The 18,196-nt window shown below is 47.8% G+C and overlaps 1 protein-coding gene across 2 annotated transcripts in view; it reads left to right on the top strand.

The window, feature by feature from the left end:
* Nucleotides 1–18,006, top strand: part of ABL2 (ABL proto-oncogene 2, non-receptor tyrosine kinase) — a 45,012-nt gene extending 27,006 nt beyond the window's left edge. For both annotated transcript variants that reach the window (XM_059477989.1, XM_059477991.1), the window contains exons 2-11: nucleotides 2,542–2,712; nucleotides 3,456–3,751; nucleotides 4,982–5,254; nucleotides 5,963–6,047; nucleotides 7,636–7,813; nucleotides 8,389–8,573; nucleotides 8,837–8,989; nucleotides 9,792–9,881; nucleotides 11,054–11,227; nucleotides 11,718–18,006. In XM_059477989.1, the coding sequence (XP_059333972.1) occupies nucleotides 2,542–2,712; nucleotides 3,456–3,751; nucleotides 4,982–5,254; nucleotides 5,963–6,047; nucleotides 7,636–7,813; nucleotides 8,389–8,573; nucleotides 8,837–8,989; nucleotides 9,792–9,881; nucleotides 11,054–11,227; nucleotides 11,718–13,414 (3,302 nt within the window). In that variant the 3' untranslated portion in view covers nucleotides 13,415–18,006. The remainder of the gene's footprint in view (nucleotides 1–2,541; nucleotides 2,713–3,455; nucleotides 3,752–4,981; nucleotides 5,255–5,962; nucleotides 6,048–7,635; nucleotides 7,814–8,388; nucleotides 8,574–8,836; nucleotides 8,990–9,791; nucleotides 9,882–11,053; nucleotides 11,228–11,717) is intronic.
* The last annotated feature ends 190 nt before the right edge of the window (nucleotides 18,007–18,196 follow it).

The raw sequence follows: 18,196 nt of genomic DNA on the forward strand, positions 1-18,196 counted from the left end.
ATTTTTAGGTAAGCACTGTAGCTAAGTGATTGAAGCTTCTCATCAAACATTAACTTATGGCTTTTTTGTACATCAAGTGGGTGTTAAGAACTTGTGCCAGCCTCCCAGGCATTCCCAAGAAAGGGCTAAGAGTCCCACATCTGCTTTGACTCCCCTCTGCCAGTCCAGCACAGCCCCACACGTTTCCATGTGGGCAGAACTCCTAGTACTGAGCAGGTGGCATTTCTGCTGGCTTCACCTTGCAGAGGGCTCAGCTGGGCACAGGGCTTGCTGCAGCACCTCTGGGGCTGGGCTGGCCCTGGGCTGCTCCAGGCTATCCATGGCTGCATGGATGAGCACTTAACTTTGGGCTTGGCTGCTCAATGTGTGAGCTTTTCTGGCTGGAGAAGGAAACTTAAAGGATGCTTTGACTTAGAATAAATGCTATATTTTTGTTTAAAGCCTTTCACTGGTTGGCAGATACATAATTGAAAGTAAGAAGGTAATTAACACCATTAAAGGATTTTTGAGCTGAAAAGTTGGGATTTTTTTGGAAGTTACCTACTTTTGTGTTTGCTCTCTAGCAGAGATGTGTAAGTCAGGGTTCTCATACAGCACATTTGACTTTGCTTAAAGCACTGAAACACTCATAACACAACTCACTGTGGAGCATAAAGAATGTATTATTAAATTAAATAGTATTTTTACTCCATAAAGAGAGCTGGATTTAGGAACTGGTGTTCTTTCATGGAGCTGAGTATGCACACATCCAGCCCCAAGAAAATACAGTGGGATGTTGGCAGCCATGCTGTAATGTAGGTGGCTGAGCACTGGGATTTCTTATTTTCCATGATAGCTTCCAGCCTGATGGGTTAACATCTTGTAAAACTAATTGCAGTTGAAAGTTAGGAATAAGAAGTGTGTGTAAATATTGCATCTGCAGGCAGTGCAATCAAGGAACTGACATTTTGGTGCCTTAGTCTGTAGGCTCTTCTTTTTGTGCTAGGAGAACCTTGACAGAAGGCTACTTTTAGGTTATTAAGGAATTGCAAGGTGAGCAGGTTATGCAAGAAATAGAACTCTGAATAATTACCAGAAATGCAGTCAAAAGCCACTTAGCTAAGTTTAAAATGGAAACAGAGCAAACCTCAACCACTTACTTTCTCATATACTTACAGTACAGTTAAAAAATTACATTTTAGGCTGGAAACCCCCCATAGTCCTCATTTTCCAGGCTTGAGCTCTGGCCTGTGACACAGATGTGGCACATTACTGTGCCTGATACATGGCACAGGCTTCTTCCTGTTTTGTGTCTCACTGACTTCCCAGTTTTCCTGTCCTGTGCTGCATTTGAGCTCTTTGTTCCTTTTTCAAGTGCCTTACAGAGCAGCTCTTGCTCATGAGTGTACATCTCAGGGGCCTGTGGAGAAGGGGGTAAGTGTAGCCATACACACATTCTCTGGCAGTGTCTGCTTAAAAACTTCCCAAGCCTGACTTCTCAGCCATCAGAAATGGGCCAAACCAATGTCTGTTAGACAAAGAAAGCCTCTGATTTTTTTAGAGAGAACTTTTTATGTTTAGTGCATTTAATGAAATCTCTTTGCAGTATACATTTCTCTAAGTAAGTTCAACTAGAGAATTCAGAAGTAGATATTGGGACAGGGACTTAAAACTTTGCTGTCAGAGAAAAAATATATAACTTTAATAAGTATATACCTTTACACCTCCATATGTTGTTGTTCCCTTGAGCAACCCTCATGTATGAAACCACATAATTACTCTTTTTCTTTCTTAATATTGACATTTATTCTACTACATGTTCCTGGAAAACCTTCCCATGACTTAAAAAGCCAGTGATGGTCTTGACATAGCACTAGCATGAAGTGTTCTCAGTTTTGCTTCTTACTACAGTTCTTCCTAAACCCCTGTGGATTTAGATTAGTTTTAATAATCACAAGAACTGTAGGGACTTCTTTCTTTTGTTTCTAAAACATGGCTGATTCCTCCCCCCACTCCCTTGTAGTGACAAGTTGCATCAGTTGTCCATTGAAACAGCAAAACAAAATGCTGCTGCTAAATACCCAGCATCACCTATACTGCCTTCTGTCCCTGCTCCTGTCAGTTTTCCACCTCTGTTTGCACAGTCTCGAAATGTATTACAAATCACTGGCATTCCTGTTAATACTGAACCAGTTACTCTCCCAGCTTACACATCTCATTTGTGCCATAATTCACTCTTACTTGTATTTGTAATGTTGGTTTCAGATCCAGGCTGTGTCCACCACAGAAACAATAACATTTTGTGATTGAAAGGTTTTCTTCACTCCTTTATGTAATTTTAAAAAGTGCTTTTAGTCGTGCACCTACAGGTGTAGATATATAATAAATATTAAATAGAAATTTTATATACATAGCTTGCTATTTGGCTTATAGCAGTTAAATCACCTTCTCCAGGAGTTGGACTGGATGATCCTTGTGGCCACCTTCCAGCTCAGGAAGGGAAATGATTAGAGCTGTACACAAAGTGATTCCCTGCCCTGTCCTGTCCTTTCCTTTCCCCAGAGGCCCTGCACCGCCCCTACGGCTGCGACGTCGAGCCCCAGGCACTGAACGAAGCCATCAGGTGGAGCTCCAAGGAGAACCTGCTTGGAGCCACTGAGAGTGACCCCAATCTCTTTGTTGCACTTTACGATTTTGTAGCAAGTGGTGACAACACACTCAGCATCACCAAAGGTAACACTGGGAGTGCAGAGCACCTGTGGGCTTGAAAACTTAGCAACAGAGATCAGGAAATGGAATCCCTGCCTGGACAGGAATGGGAATAGTGCACTTAGAGACTGGGAATAGTGCACTTAGAGAATGGGAATAGTGCACTTAAGAGAAGGTGATTCCCTACGGCAGTGGTGGGAAGCAGACAGCCCGTCCCTCATGGTGCTGGAGGGACACCTGCTGGGCATTTCTGCTGGGACAGGCACAGTCCAGCCCTCTCCTGTGCCAGCTCCCCACATCACTGGCCCTGTGAGGAACCTGCTGTAGGAAGGGCAGAGAGAAATGGGTATGTCACAAATGCAGTAACAGAACTCTGCAATTTCAGCTGGGGGCAGAATCAAGAATTAAGCTTGCACAGACACTTTCTGATTCTGGTCAGTACATTTGTCAGAACTGTTAAATCGTATGGCATTTAAAGCTTCAAGAAAACAAACCTGAGCCCTCCAAGAAAATAAAGTCTTCCTATTCTAATAAGCTGGATATGAGAAGCTTTTTGAGTTTAACTCACAGCACTACATCAGTGAACAGTATCCTAGGTATTCTGTCTGAGCCTTTGCTTCATAAATACCTTGTATGTAGCAGTTTATTTAGAAGATGATTTCTTTTGTTAAGCTACAAACCCAGGCTCAACTTATGCTGAGTTTCTCCCTCAAGAAGACCCAGGAGCTTGCACTGTGCTTATTTTGGTTTTTCCTTTCTGGGCCCAGGTGAGAAGTTGCGAGTCCTGGGTTACAACCAGAATGGTGAATGGAGTGAGGTACGTTCAAAGAACGGGCAGGGCTGGGTTCCAAGCAACTACATCACGCCAGTGAACAGCCTGGAGAAGCACTCGTGGTACCACGGGCCTGTGTCCCGCAGCGCTGCCGAGTACCTGCTCAGCAGCCTCATCAATGGCAGCTTCCTGGTGCGGGAGAGCGAGAGCAGCCCGGGCCAGCTGTCCATCTCGCTCAGGTACGAGGGACGTGTGTACCACTACAGGATCAACACCACCTCAGATGGCAAGGTGAGCACCTCTGGCAGTGCTGTGGGGAGAGGAGATGGAGATAGCATCTTGCAGAACCTCAAGTTGGAGATCCAGGATTAATATAAAAGAACACGTGTGCCAAGGGTTTGGTGGTGACTCCCCAAAAAGCACTTTGGAAGAAGTGCAGACAGTTCTTGTCTGGGCTGAAAGTAGCTGGGTAGCAAGGCAGCTGTGGTTGGAGGTGGGGATAGCCTTCCACTGATCCTCTTAGAAGCAGCAAAGCTTTGGTAAATGTCCTGGTTTAGGGCAAATTTGGGAGAAAACCTCCAAAGGGCGCCCCTTCAGAAAGTAAACCCACACGGCCTCTCCCCACAATCGGTTCAGGAAGGATTCCTCAGAGAGAAGGGGAAAGAAAGAACCTGTTTATTTAACAGGCACAGCACCCCCAGCACACAAAAGGAACAATACCGGATGACAAAACTCTTTCACTGTTCTGAAAGATGACAAATTCAGAAAGTCTCTCTTGGGGGTGGTCGCTCTGTTATCAGTCCCTCTGGGTAGCTGCTGCAGCCCAAAGGTGCAAACTCTCAGTGTTCCCAGGTCCCAGTCCAGAGCAGGTTTGAGTAGGTCCAAAAAAAGGAAAGGAGAAACAGTCCAGGAAAAATTTGGACTGTTTAGCTAAACTAACTAATGAGCAGGAAGCAAAAAGCAAGAGCAAAGCAGGAGCAAGAGCAAAGCGAAAAGTCAAGCAAAAAGCCAAAGCAGCATCATGTACTGCCCCGTCTGTGGGTCCCGCCAGCTGTGGGGGAGTGGCTGATAGCAAAACCAAAACAAAACTTTCACTCTTCACAGCCAGTCTTGAAGGCACAGAACATAATATCCAGCATAAACAGAACACATGAATGGGGATACAAGCATCAGAACATCACTCTAGGACAGTAAGTCAGGATTTTTAACCAAAATGAAGTAGTGGCATGTTCTGTTGAGATACCTAAGAATTCCAGCTTCTAGTCCTGTAAAGCATGAGGCAGGAGACATTTTGTCACAAGAACTAACACAGATCTTAAGTGATGGCTTACATGTAGTTGCCTTCTGCAGGTAAAAATCCCATAGATTAATAGTTATTTGCCCAACAGGAAGAGAACAAATATTTTAAAGTCCTGGTTTTCTGATTAAAAAAAAAAATAGAATGTTTGTACCTGTTTTCCAACGTTACTGAAAACTTGCAGCTGCCTTCATTTAAGCAGGTTCCTGTTTCTTGCTTTGCAGGTCTATGTGACAGCAGAAAGCCGTTTCAGCACGCTGGCAGAGCTGGTGCACCATCACTCCACGGTGGCAGATGGCCTGGTGACAACCCTGCATTACCCAGCCCCCAAGTGCAATAAGCCCACGGTGTACGGGGTGTCCCCCATCCATGACAAGTGGGAGATGGAGCGCACCGACATCACCATGAAGCACAAGCTCGGGGGAGGGCAGTATGGAGAGGTCTACGTGGGGGTCTGGAAGAAATACAATCTCACAGTGGCTGTGAAAACGTTAAAGGTGAGTTCTCACATTCTGGGCACTGCTCATTTGGTCACTGTTTATGACATGAGTAAGGAAATTGGAATGTTCTCAACTACATCTCGTGATATGAACATCAGAGAGTGCAGTGTGCTGCTCTGCATAAAATCCCTGCTTGGGAGTAGCTTTGCAAATCAAAGTGACCCCATCAAATTTGCACCAGTGCACATGGCTTAGAAACAAATTGGAATTTTGGCCCAGCAGGAGCTACATGGCCAAGTCAGACCAATAGAAATTGTTACAAACCCAACTTCCCTTCCTCCAGAGTAGCTGTGGAGGCTTTAAGAAATCAAAGATGTAGAAAATAGCTTCTATAAGCTGTCCTCCACTCCTGAAAAGATTCAGCCTCTCCATTTGTCTTCCTTTTCAAAACCTTTGTTTCAACATTAACAACTGCAATTCTAAGTGGCCCATGAGTAAGTTAATTTTTATAGCTATACAGGGGAACAAAGTCAGTGATCCTGAGTCTTCCTCTCACCAACCACAACACCAAATGAGCAAGCCTGGCCCTGCCAGGGTAATGCAGATGGGTCTGCAGGACAGCCAGGCAGCTGTTCAGGGCTGGTACAGTTTGCTTTGGTAAAAGCCAAAACAACAGAATGGAGACAAAGATGCCATTATTTATATTTAACCAGACCTTGGTCATGAAGGTAAATGTTCCCTTCTTTTGCCTCTCTGTCTATCTAGGAAGATACCATGGAGGTGGAAGAGTTCTTGAAGGAAGCTGCTGTGATGAAGGAGATCAAGCACCCAAATCTAGTGCAGTTGTTAGGTGAGTGAAATGCCTTGCTCTTTGTGTTCTTACTTAGTCTTCATTTTGGCAGAAACTTGCCTGGTTTAAATGCAGTGGCAGCTTTTCTGTATTTATATAACTTTATGAATCAGGTCAGGTTATGGGGTGGTATTTTTGACAGCTTTATGTAATACTGGAGCTAAGAGACACTAATTTTAAATAAAACATCAAATACAGTCACTTACATTAGTAGACAACTTTGCTGTTGAGGCACAACTGTTACATAAAAGTTTGTAATATCAGCCTCCTGCTGCTTTGTGTCCTTGGCCTTAACATGCTCCAGGGTTCAGTGATCAGGTTCAGATTCCTTCTCTGCTCGGTTAAATCAGATTTACAGAATAATTTTCTGTGGCTTATTTTCCTGAGAGAACGAGAAAAAATGTAAGAAAATTCAAAGTGAAATGAAAAATTCTGTTGGAAGCACAACAAATACCATTCTCCATACTTCTCAAATCAGAGACATTTACAGAAAAGGCTGCATTGAAAAGAACAAATTAGTCCATAATTAGGCAGAAGACACCAGATTGCTGCTGCTGTGAGGAACTCTGTGTATCACCAAATAAGTACATGAGATCTAACAACCCAGGACTGGAAAAAATCCACAGGCTTTACATGGTGACTGTGCCCTGTTGTCTCACTGGCAGATGCATGATATGATGATCATTATTAAATAGTTTGCATAGCTGTTAAATCCACATGCACAAAGATTCTTAGGGAGACACCCTAAACCTTTACTAGTGTTTAATTGCCTCTGGATTTCTGGCACTTTCAGAAGCAGAGCTGTCAAGCCAAGCCTAGGATGAAAGGAGAAATGTGAAGAATGTGAAGGCTTTTAGTAATGGCAACTGTTCTGTACCCACTTTAAAAACAGGGCACAGATGAAATTGTGTGCCAGCCCTGTCTGGTTCCAGGAGCAGCAGCTCAGAGATTTGTCACCAGAGAGGTGCATTTTTGCTCTTTCTGATGCACAGTGCTTTACTCCTGAATGTGTAAAGAGCTGCAGGGGGATCCCAGAGCTGTGACAAGAGTATCCTGTTGCCCTCCTCCTCCGCCTTTACATGCTTTGTACGGTGACTGTAGCAAGGAGTCATCCCAGGAATGTGTGAGAATGCTGCTCTAGGAGCAGGTCCCACCGTGCTGATTCCCTACCCAGCACATGGGAGTGCCTCACATCACTCTGTAGTGACATTTCAGCCTGGAAATCCTGCCAGCTGACAGGTACCTGCTTCCAGTTGGCCACTCTTCAGCTTTGTGGAGGCAGAGAAAGGAAGAAAAGCTAACTGTGTGTTCATAATTCCTCTTTTTTCATTCTGTAACCTTTCAAAGAACAGAACTACTGCTTCATGAATATTAGATAGGAATAGTGATGCTTTCATAGACATGTTTCTCTCTAGCCATAAAGTGGATGGAGAGAAAAACAGATTGAAGCCCTGAGTTTGGGCTGCACTGACCTGGGTGCATGGGAGTCTTCACTTTCCCAGAGGAGCACTCAGTGGTACAAAATGCAGTGTTGAATCAGGAGCAGTGGTGAGGAAGGGAAGCTCTGTTCACCTGCTGCTCCCTGCAGGTGTGTGCACCCTGGAGCCCCCGTTTTACATCGTGACAGAGTACATGCCCTACGGGAACCTGCTGGACTACCTGCGCGAGTGCAACCGCGAGGAGGTCAGCGCTGTCGTGCTGCTCTACATGGCCACCCAGATCTCCTCTGCCATGGAGTACCTGGAGAAGAAGAACTTCATCCACAGGTGGGGGAGGTCGTGTTGAGCTGCTGCAGTTTCAGATTGCAGTGATAAACAGGCCACCAGAATGATGGGCTGGGAATTCCAGCTCTTGGGGAGGTTTCTGCCACAGCTGGGATTCGCACTGGCTCATCCATTGGCTCTGGTGGCTTCACTGCTGTTTTTCAATAGCTTTTCCCCAGGACTTTGATAGCAATCTTGTGCCCAACTGCCTGGCAATACCTGTGTGCAGACAGTGCCCACCCACAGTCTTGCTGAAATGCAGATAAAGCTGTGTCATAAACCTGTTACCAGTGTGTGATGAGCTGCTGATCCCATCCTGTCCCATCCTATCCTTGACACTGTAACAGCCACCATTACTGAAAATTTAATGGAATTTAAAAAGTTAATCCTAATCCAGATTTACCTCATTGCTCCTAAGAATAAATCCACTCAGTTTCTGACATTGTTCAGGGCAAAGCTCACCTTGCCTCTACCTGCTCTATACTGAGAGCACTTCCTCGTCCAGGGGAGCAGGGCCCCAAAAGTGCATTCTGAAGCCCTGCTCCTGCTGCAGTGGTGTCCTTTGTTCCTTTGTACAGGGACCTGGCAGCACGGAACTGCTTAGTTGGAGAAAACCACGTGGTGAAGGTGGCTGACTTTGGCTTGAGTCGACTCATGACTGGTGATACCTACACAGCCCATGCTGGGGCCAAGTTCCCAATCAAATGGACAGCTCCTGAGAGCCTGGCCTACAACACCTTTTCAATCAAATCAGATGTGTGGGGTAAGAAAACTCACCTTCAGTGCCCTTTTCTTGTTCATTTTGCTTTTTTCTGCCAGCCCAGATAATAACTTGCTTTCTGGCCTGGGCAGAAACCCTTGTGAAGACAGTCACATGCCAGGCCAGAACTTCATGAATCAATAACATCTTTAGCATGTGATATCTCCACATAGACTGGCCTGAAATACCTGCAAGGAAGGCCACAGAGTAATGAACAACAAGAGGGCAGACTCATGACCAGGAATTTTGTTTTCCTCCTTTTGCAGCCTTTGGGGTGCTGTTATGGGAAATTGCTACCTATGGGATGTCACCATACCCAGGCATTGACCTCTCTCAGGTGTATGATCTGCTGGAAAAGGGCTATCGGATGGAGCAGCCAGAGGGGTGCCCTCCCAAGGTGTATGAGCTGATGAGGGCATGTGAGTATCTTCTTCCAGTTGTGGGAACAAAGCCTGGGAAGGTGGGAGGAATCTGGAATTAACAGCAATACCTGATCCTCAGCATATCAAAGTTAGAGTAGATTTCAGTTATGAAACAAAGAAGGTGGGGAATGATGAAGGATGTTACTGCTTAAAAAACCTTAAGGAAGCTGACAAAAGCCCAAAAGCTGGGAATTCATATGATCATAATGCAAAACAAGCAGAATGCCAGTCACTTTCCAGACCTTTTGCTGATACCAGCAGACAGTGCTTCCAGAATACATCCTTCTAGTGCAGATTTCTAACTGCAGAAATTACACTTTTCATCATGATACTCTTCTGTAACTTTCCAAGCTCCATCTAGGATCAAGGCACTCTCCTCCTCTTTCCCCTAGAGGGTCCACACATCCTTCTTTTGGAAGGGTCTGCCTGAAATATTAAGAGCATGGGAGCAGGATGGTGCCTGAAGCTTTACATACTCAGTTATGTGTTCAGTCCAAGCAGCCAGGGTAGCAGATACAGAATTGTCCTTTGCCCAAACAATTCAGAAAGGGGGATGGGGAGATCAGAAAAACCTGTAGAGCTAGCAGAGAGCTGGGATTTCTAGACTTGGTTCCTTTTTCTCATTATTTGTCTGTGAGGATCAGTAGGGTGCTAACTGCTGCCATGAGTCAGCACCTGTGAATGACTCTAAAGCCTGTTTAACAGTGGGTCAGAGTGTGACAACTTTCTGTCTGCTTGGAAAGAAGAAAAGTTCATCTCCCTGTTTCAGGCTCTGAGACTTTGCTTTGTGGCATTGCAGGCTGGAAGTGGAACCCACCAGACCGACCTTCCTTTGCTGAGACCCACCAGGCTTTTGAAACCATGTTCCACGACTCGAGCATCTCAGAGGGTGAGAGCTGCTGTTGTTTTCTTCCTGGAGCACTGGAGGTTATCCCCAGAGTGCTGTGTCTCAGGGATGGGCCCTTAAGGCTCATTTGCTGGCAGTGGGGTTGAAATGGAGCTCCATCCCTTATTGTTTTAGCCATAATTCGGATAAATAACTTGTTTCATAAATACTGAATAAAGTTCAGACACATGCCAGGGCAGGGAACAGTGTAATTTCATTTGAGCAGTAAATGCCAAAGAGCTGATTTAAAGAATATTGTCTCCTCTATCAGAGGAAATCTCTTGTTTTTCAGGTGAAGAGTGAGGAATAGTAAGTGATGGAGAGAGAGAAAGATGTATGCATATCACAGTCCCTTGCTGACTGCAGCAATTAGGTCATGAAATATTATTCTACCAGCCTCCACTTTTAACAAAGTGTGCTTTAATCTCTGGATTTTCTGCTTAGCTACTTCTAGGAGCAAATCTGTGCAGCTCAAGTCTGAAATATAATCTACGAGGAGGTAAATACTGGTGAGGAATGTGATACTATTCAGCAGACAAGCAGAAATGTCAGAGCATTCTGCTCAGTTTTTAAATTAAACATGCAACTGATCCATCAACTTCCCTGCTAATCAAAAAGGCACCAGATGGAATTTTACCAGTGAGGATCTGTAATAGACACATCCAGTGGCCACACAAATGCCAAGCTGGGTCTGGCCAGGAGGTTATGGGGTTTTTCTGTGTTTGTTTTCTTTTTGTTGACCTATTGTTGACATGCAATCTTCATTTCTTCATCTAGGAGGATGCAGTGCTTTGCCACAAGCAAAGCAGCTTAGACCCAGATCCAGGGAGGACACAACTTTGGGGGTGCATCAGTAGGAGGCACCTTGATTAAAGACAGGCAAACGCATCCAGTGCTGCCTTTAGCTCTTGAGCAGCCTTTAATAGACCCCTGGTACAGATCCTACCACTGCTGGGTTTTTTTTCCTGAATTTATAAAGGTGTAAGGAAGGTTGTTAGGAAAAACACCTGACCCTAAATACTTCTAGACTTGAACAAAGACTAAATGTATAAATTATGTATTTCTCAGTCATGGATCTCTTCCTGCCAGTCTGTGTTTGCAGTAAAGACCCAGAGTTTTTTTCCCTCTTCCTTTTTCTGATCTCTGTTATTGACTGTTCCCTTTTTTCCTTACAGAGGTAGCAGAGGAGCTTGGAAGAACAGCCTCATCCTCATCCATAGTTCCTTACCTGCCCCGCTTACCCATGCTTCCCTCCAAGACAAGGACCCTGAAGAAGCAGGCAGAGAACAAGGAGAACATTGAGGGAGCACAGGACACTGTGGAGCACTCAGCATCCAGCTCAGCACCAGGTGTGAAACAAAGAACAACCTGACATGGGCATGTTTTGTGCTGCTGTGTGAATTATTTACTAGCAAGTAGTTTTTTCAATGTTCTTTTAGTAAATCCCATTGTGTTTTTTTTCTTTCCATTTCAGTTTTGCTGCTCTTTTTTAAATGACAGCTTCAAAACTGAAGTTAACAATGCAGCAAGAGATTTTCTCCTATACTTAGGGTGTTTGGAAAGGAGCAGAAAATTATGGGAAGGGAGCAATAAACTGAAAGAAAAGAGCAGCTCTTTTCTGATCTCTTTCCAAAGTGGCCTTCTCAGTATAGACAACAGACAAGTCAGATACAGGAAAAAAGTAAAGAAAAGATAAAATACAAGTGCTTGCTTCTTCCCTCACTGTATCTCTGCAGCACCTGGGCAGGTAAATATACCAGGCCTGTAAAACCCAGTGCAGGACAGGGAGGTGGAAATGGAAATAGATTGTCCAGCTTGACACCTGTCTCTCCTGGCCAGGTTTCATCAGAAGCACACAGCCAGCAGGCGGGTCCCCCGCACTGCCCCGCAAGCAGAGGGACAAGTCCCCCAGCAGCCTCCTGGAGGATGCCAAAGAGACCACGTTCACCAGGGACAGGAAAGGGGGCTTCTTCAGCTCCTTCATGAAGAAGAGGAACGCTCCCACGCCTCCCAAGCGCAGCAGCTCCTTCCGGGAGATGGAGAACCAGCCCCACAAGAAATACGAGCTGACGGGTAACTTTTCCTCTGTGGCCTCCTTGCAGCACGTGGACGGGTTCTCCTTTGCTCCAGCACAGCAGGACACGAGCCTGGCTCCCCCCAAGTGCTACGGAGGGGGCTTTGTGCAGAGGACCTTCTACAGCGAGGAGGGCACTGGGCCCAGCAGTGCTGGGGCTGTGAGCACTGGTGGAGGGTGGTCGGGCATCACTGGCTTCTTCACGCCACGCTTGATTAAAAAGACGCTGGGTTTGCGAGCAGGAAAACCCACTGGCAATGAAGAAGCTTCAAAGCCTTTTCCAAGGTCAAACTCTACATCTTCCATGTCCTCAGGGCTTCCAGAGCAGGATAGGATGGCAATGACCCTTCCCAGAAATTCCCAGAGGTCAAAAATTCAGCTGGAACGGACTGTGTCCACCTCCTCCCAGCCCGATGAGAGCACAGAGAGGGCCAGTGACCTGATTCCCAAAAGGTTTGAAGAAGGTCCTTCTTTGACCAGAGAGAGACCAAAAGCAAAACTCTTGCCAAGGGGTGCCACAGCGCTCCCTTTTCGAACTCCCTCCGCGTCGGAAGAAAAGGAGGGTCCGGGGCTGGTGGCAGCTCCAAAGGGCAAGGAAAAAAACAGCAGCCCACGACAAGGGGCCCTTGAGGATGGCGAGAGGCCGGGGTGGTCATCTCCGGTAAAGGCTGCAGCAATACTTCCAACCACTCATAACCACAAAGTGCCAGTCCTAATCTCACCCACTCTAAAACACACTCCAGCAGACGTGCAGCTCATTGGCACAGACTCTCAGGGTAATAAATTTAAGCTCTTATCTGAGCATCAGGTCACTTCTTCCGGCGACAGGGACCGGCCCAGACGGGTAAAACCAAAGTGTGCTCCACCTCCACCACCGGTGATGCGGCTCCTCCAGCAGCCGGCTGCCTGCTCGGACGCAGCAGAAGAGCTGAGCAGCGCGGCGGGAGCGCAGCACGGACTGGAACCCAGCGAAGGGAGTAAGAAGGCAGCAGCAGCAGCAGCACCTGTCGGTGGAAAATCCGGGAGGCCCGTGATGCCTCCGCCCCAAGTGCCTCTGTCAACGTCTTCCACCTCCCCACTGAAAATGGCCAACGGCACGGCCGGCGCCAAGGTAGCGCTGAGAAAGACCAAGCAGGCGGCCGAGAAAATCCCCGCAGACAAGATCAGCAAGGAGGCGCTGCTGGAGTGCGCCGATCTCCTGTCCAGCGCCATCGCCGAGCCCACGCCCAACAGCCAGCTGGTGGACACGGGGCACCAGCTGCTGGATTACTGCTCAGGCTACGTGGACTGCATCCCCCACACGCGCAACAAATTCGCCTTCCGGGAAGCCGTGAGCAAACTGGAACTCAGCCTGCAGGAGCTGCAGGTGTCCTCGACAGCTGCTGGCGTCCACGGGGCGAACCCCGTCCTTAATAACTTATTGTCATGTGTCCAAGAAATCAGTGATGTGGTGCAAAGGTAGCTACTGTCAATCTGGGTAAGAGAAACACACACGGGGAGGGCGGGACTGTTTTTCTGTACTGATGCTTTCAAAAGGAAAGACTGATACTTGAGTATGTGAAGTACCTCAGATCACTGAGTTCTCCTCACGTTTACAGGTTCATCTCAAAAAATTGGGGATGGAGAGGGTAGATTAAAGCTGTAAGGGGCAGAACATCAAGGATCTGTCCCTACCTAGCCAGGCTGATCAGCTTGGTATGGCAAGGGAAAGAAAGTTCCCTCTCCTGCCCTGGAGAGGCAGGAGAACCCATGGCAGGTTCTCCCTCTGGGCAGGTCGGTGGTGACTGCCGGAGCCCTGGGCTGGCTGCAGCTGCCTGGCTGCACAGATCCCACCCTGGCTGCTCTCACCTGTGCTCTGCTGTCCTGTCAAGGCCAAGGAAAGGCACTGGGGCTCTGCTGGTACCAAGGGCAGAGCAGCTCCAGAGTGGGGTCATGTACAGCTGGGAGAAAGGTCTAATGCACTGACAGTATTCAGAGCTGCTGGAGGTGGATGCACTGGTCTGGATGGCTTAACTTCCACGGCACTGTTGCTGCTGTAGTGAGAACTGCAAGATTAGTTAATATATGGAACTGTCCCTTTTCCCTCCTGTCCACCTCATCCACCACGTTCTCATTGTCATTGTATTGGAAGTGTCAGGGATGCTGGGCAGACTTACCACTGGAATTCCCCTTCCCACCACACAGCCTTCAGCTGATACCTATTTCTAGTGATCTAGCACAGGTGCTGCTTGATGGTCATTTTTGAGTAGTTAGGGGCCCTTGCACAACTTGCCAGTGTTGTTGTTGGGGTGGGTGGGTTGTTCCTTTTTTGAAGCTCTAGATTGTTTTTAACTTGTTACCACGTTTACCCCAGTTCAGTCTGATCACCGTGAGGACCCATGGTAGGTAAGGCAGAGCCTCTGCCCCCCTGGCTGTTCTCCACATTCCTTTAGCAGTCACAGCACTGCAGGGCCAGCTGGAGAACCACAAAGTACAGCCCAGCCTGCCCACCACGTGTCCTTACTGCTGCAGGATTCCCTGCACCTGTCCCTTGCCCTTCACACTGCCAGATTCCTGGGATTTGTTCTGGTATTTGCTGTCTCACAAGCTTCTCTGCATCCCAAGGTGATAAAGTATGGCAGCACACAGGAAACACCACAGGTATCTCCATGGATTTGTTCCCTTAGTTTAAAGGCTAGACCAGAATCCTACACTGTGGTGTAGGGAATGTGCACATAACCTGTGCACTGCTGTGCCTGAGGCGTGGCAACAAAAGCTGTGGCTCTGCCTTGAAGGGCTCCCAGTGGGTCTCTGATGCCTTCTAACAACCCCAGAATGAGAGCAGCTGAGTGGTTGGTGTTGTTATCCTGGGTCCTGGTGCTGTTTGCAGACTGTTGTGGCCTCAAAAAGCTGCTCTGTGTCTATGCACAGCTCCCCAAGGTGTGAATGTACTGGCAAGTAGGAAGAGCTCAGATGCTGGTTTGTGAGAGGAAGGGAAACAGGCCTGAAACCTGGCTCCAAATACACCTTCCTGCATGCTGCTGCTCACTGCACACTGCTGGTGATAGAGGGTCTTGCTTGCTTTGCACCTTAAGCCTTTATTTGTTTGGCTAAAATGCTTTCTAAACTTGTTTTTGAAGTGTGGCTGTGCTGCTTTCAGTCTGAGCATTTAGAGTGGAGCTGTGGCAGGGGTGTGACTTTAGAGGATGGGCACTTTGTTTCTGTCTAGAAGCACGTGGTGGTGACTGGAAGCAGGCTGGGTGTCTCAGCAAGTGTCCCTGCCTTTTCCACAGAGCATGAGACAGGCCTGGAAACATCTTCAGAAATGTGCTGAGAATCCTCATTTCATTTCTGTTGGAGCCAAGCACAGTTGTTTCAGGGTGTGTGGAGGCACAGCAGAGGAGCAGCATGTGAGGTACAATGGACCAGTGAGCTTCTGGCCCAGGAAGGGAAGTGCTCGGGGGGGAAAGAACCAAGCAACTCCTCGAGGTGGCAATTCCTGATCCCTGCAGCCCTGAGATGTCCCAAGGCTCTCCACAGGCAGAGCACCAACCCCTTATCTCCTAGACTTTACTGAGGGCTTTTGTGGTTTACCTTATCTCTTTCAGCCATCTTCATGGAAGGTGTGCATCCCAACTGACTGCCTTGGGAAAGGTGACCTGCAAAGGGAAGGTGCCTTGTGGCATTGCTTCACAGGGCCTGTCAAACAATCAGAAGCATTTAGAAGGTGGGGGGCTCTTCCCTTGGGGGCAGAAGGCCAGGTCATGCTGGCAGGCCATCACATGGTTCCATGGTTGTACTGCTGCTCAGCCTGGGACAAATGGGCTGGAACTGAAGGGATCCCAGGGAAAGGAATTTTAACCAGAACATTTTAAAGTTTAGCCCAATTCTGATGAGCATTTTGAAATAAACTTTTTTTTTTCCCTAAATGCCAGTCTTCCAGAAAAGCTACAGCAAAAGTGGTAGAATAGCAATATGGAATTTCTAACTACTAGAACTCCCCTCTCGCAGAAGAAAGCAGCTGTGTCCCAATGAACACTGTGGGCCATCCCCACTTCCTTTCAGGTGCCACATTTTCTCCTTGCCCCTGCAGCAGAGATGGGCAGTGGGACAGGGCAGCATCCAGCTGATTTCCAGTCACAGAATGGCTGAGGTTGGAGGGAACTTTGGAGGTCTCCTGGTCCAAACACTCCCCAAACAGGGCCACCAGGAGTCACCTGTGAGGACCACGTCCAGGCAGCCTTTGGGCATCTCCAACACAGAGACTCTACAACCCCTGTGCCCCACACAGGAGTGTTTAGTTCTGACCCCTCCTCTGGGTCAAAATCAAAGGCTGGTGGAAACTGGGGACTGTCACTCTCATGGGAAGTGTTTTCCCTGCCCTCACCTACCATCTAACATCAGGTGGGCAGATTGGCAGAGGTAGTGCTGACTTGGCAGGTTTTTTTCCCCCTGGATTGAAGGCTGTGGGATTGCTGGGACTTCTGCTGCCCTAGGGTGTTTTATTTCCAAACTGCAATGCTGCCCTGCCCTCTGGCAGGATAGCAAAAGGAATCTGGGAAAACTGGTTCTGCTGTAAATTACCATCCAGTTGTCTTTGCTTCCACTGCTGCTTCTAGGACTTCTACCATTCCCTCTCCCTTTAGCTAGGTCTGCCTTTCTCTTCAGCCTTAAAGGTCTCCACTGTGGCCAATTCTCTGCTTTCAGCCTGGCACCAGATGTGCAAAGGAACAAACCCCATTATTTGTCCCAGTGAAGAGCACTTCCTACTCCATGGTTTGGGGCAGGCAGGGGACAAGGCAGAAGTCCCGTTGTTTCTTCTCCCCAGCACTGTCAGACAGCTGTGGGGCACAGCTGGAGCTGGGCTGGCTCTCTTGCACTGCTGTGGGCCAGAATTTAAAGCAGTTGTCTTTGCCATGGGGAAGGCACCCACGGGCCTGCTGCTGCCAAGCACAAAGCACAGAGTGAGCTCAGGGGGGCACTTTCTCTTCCTACCACTGTGGGAATCAGCTGACTCACAGGTGCAATTCTCTCTTCTTCCTGCACTGTACACCCCTCCTAACCCCAAAGTGGTGCACTTGATTTAGTCATGTTCTTCATTAGTGTGGGCAGGGTGAGGCTGAGCTAGGAGTCTGGGTCTTGGGACTGCACCAGATTCAGCCAGTGGGAATGGGGAATGGCAGGGGGCAGCATCGCTGATGGCACAGCAGGGAGGGAGAGAGGAGAGGCTGTGCTTGTCCTCCTCAGGACTTTGTCCTGGGTGCCACTGGCCCTGTGGCTGTGAGACACAGCCAAACATGAGGGCTGACAGCTGTCAGGGTGCTTTGGGGGACTTGTGGGGCACAGGGAGCCAAACCCCACAGTGGAGACAGAGCAGCCCCTCCCCACCAGGCTGAGGTGTGGGTGGGTCACACTGCAGCCACAGAGCAATCCCAACCCTCGTGTCCTACCACTCACCTGAGGCAGGCTTGGCCTCCGGGGCATCCACAGCACTGACAGGCACCAGTGACTCCCCAGGATGGTGCTTCCAAAGCCATCAGGCTGCTGCCTTCTCTGGGACACGCTCAGCTCAGCCCTGCTGCCCACCAGGAGCTGGCAGGGACACTTCAAGGGAACTGCAGCATGTGTGGAGGCTGCTGGGGTGGTGCTGCTCCTCCCTGGAGTGTGGAACAAAGGCCTCAGCCCGTTCTCTGGCAGCAGGTCCCAGGAGGCTCTGGGACACTGATCTGTTTCTCCCAGCTCCAGGCTAAGCAATGTCTGTACCAAAGGAGGTCGTTCTTCCTTCCCCATGTGTCTGTTGTGCACGGGAGGTGGAGCCTGCTGGGCTCACATGGCACTGTTTGAATTGGTAGTGAACTCGTTGAGGGCAGGAATGGATTGAAATGAATCACGTTAATCACCAATCACTCTTAGCAGTGTTGTCAACTGTTTTTGTTTTTTAATTGTTATTGTAATATATTTTGGTTGTTTTTCTAATTTAATTCTCTCACTATCGTCTGACTGTGAACTGCGAACAGTGTTAAACTTGATGTAAATAAGGCCTTGGAAGGGCCTCTTTGCCTGTCGTTCCACAAAGTTTTGCCAATTTGCATTTTGTTTTAAATAAAGGTTGCAATATTTTATTGGCAAAAACCACTTGAGTAAATGCTGCGGTTTTTTTTTTTTTTTCCCTCAATGAATATTTGAAACTGCTCAGTCCTAACCAGAAGCTCTTTCATTTGGGTAGAAAAACTGTTAAAAAAGAGAGAGAATTTATTTCCAGCAG

Source organism: Ammospiza nelsoni, chromosome 9 (assembly GCF_027579445.1).
Source record: "Ammospiza nelsoni isolate bAmmNel1 chromosome 9, bAmmNel1.pri, whole genome shotgun sequence".
NCBI classification, from domain to species: domain Eukaryota; kingdom Metazoa; phylum Chordata; class Aves; order Passeriformes; family Passerellidae; genus Ammospiza; species Ammospiza nelsoni.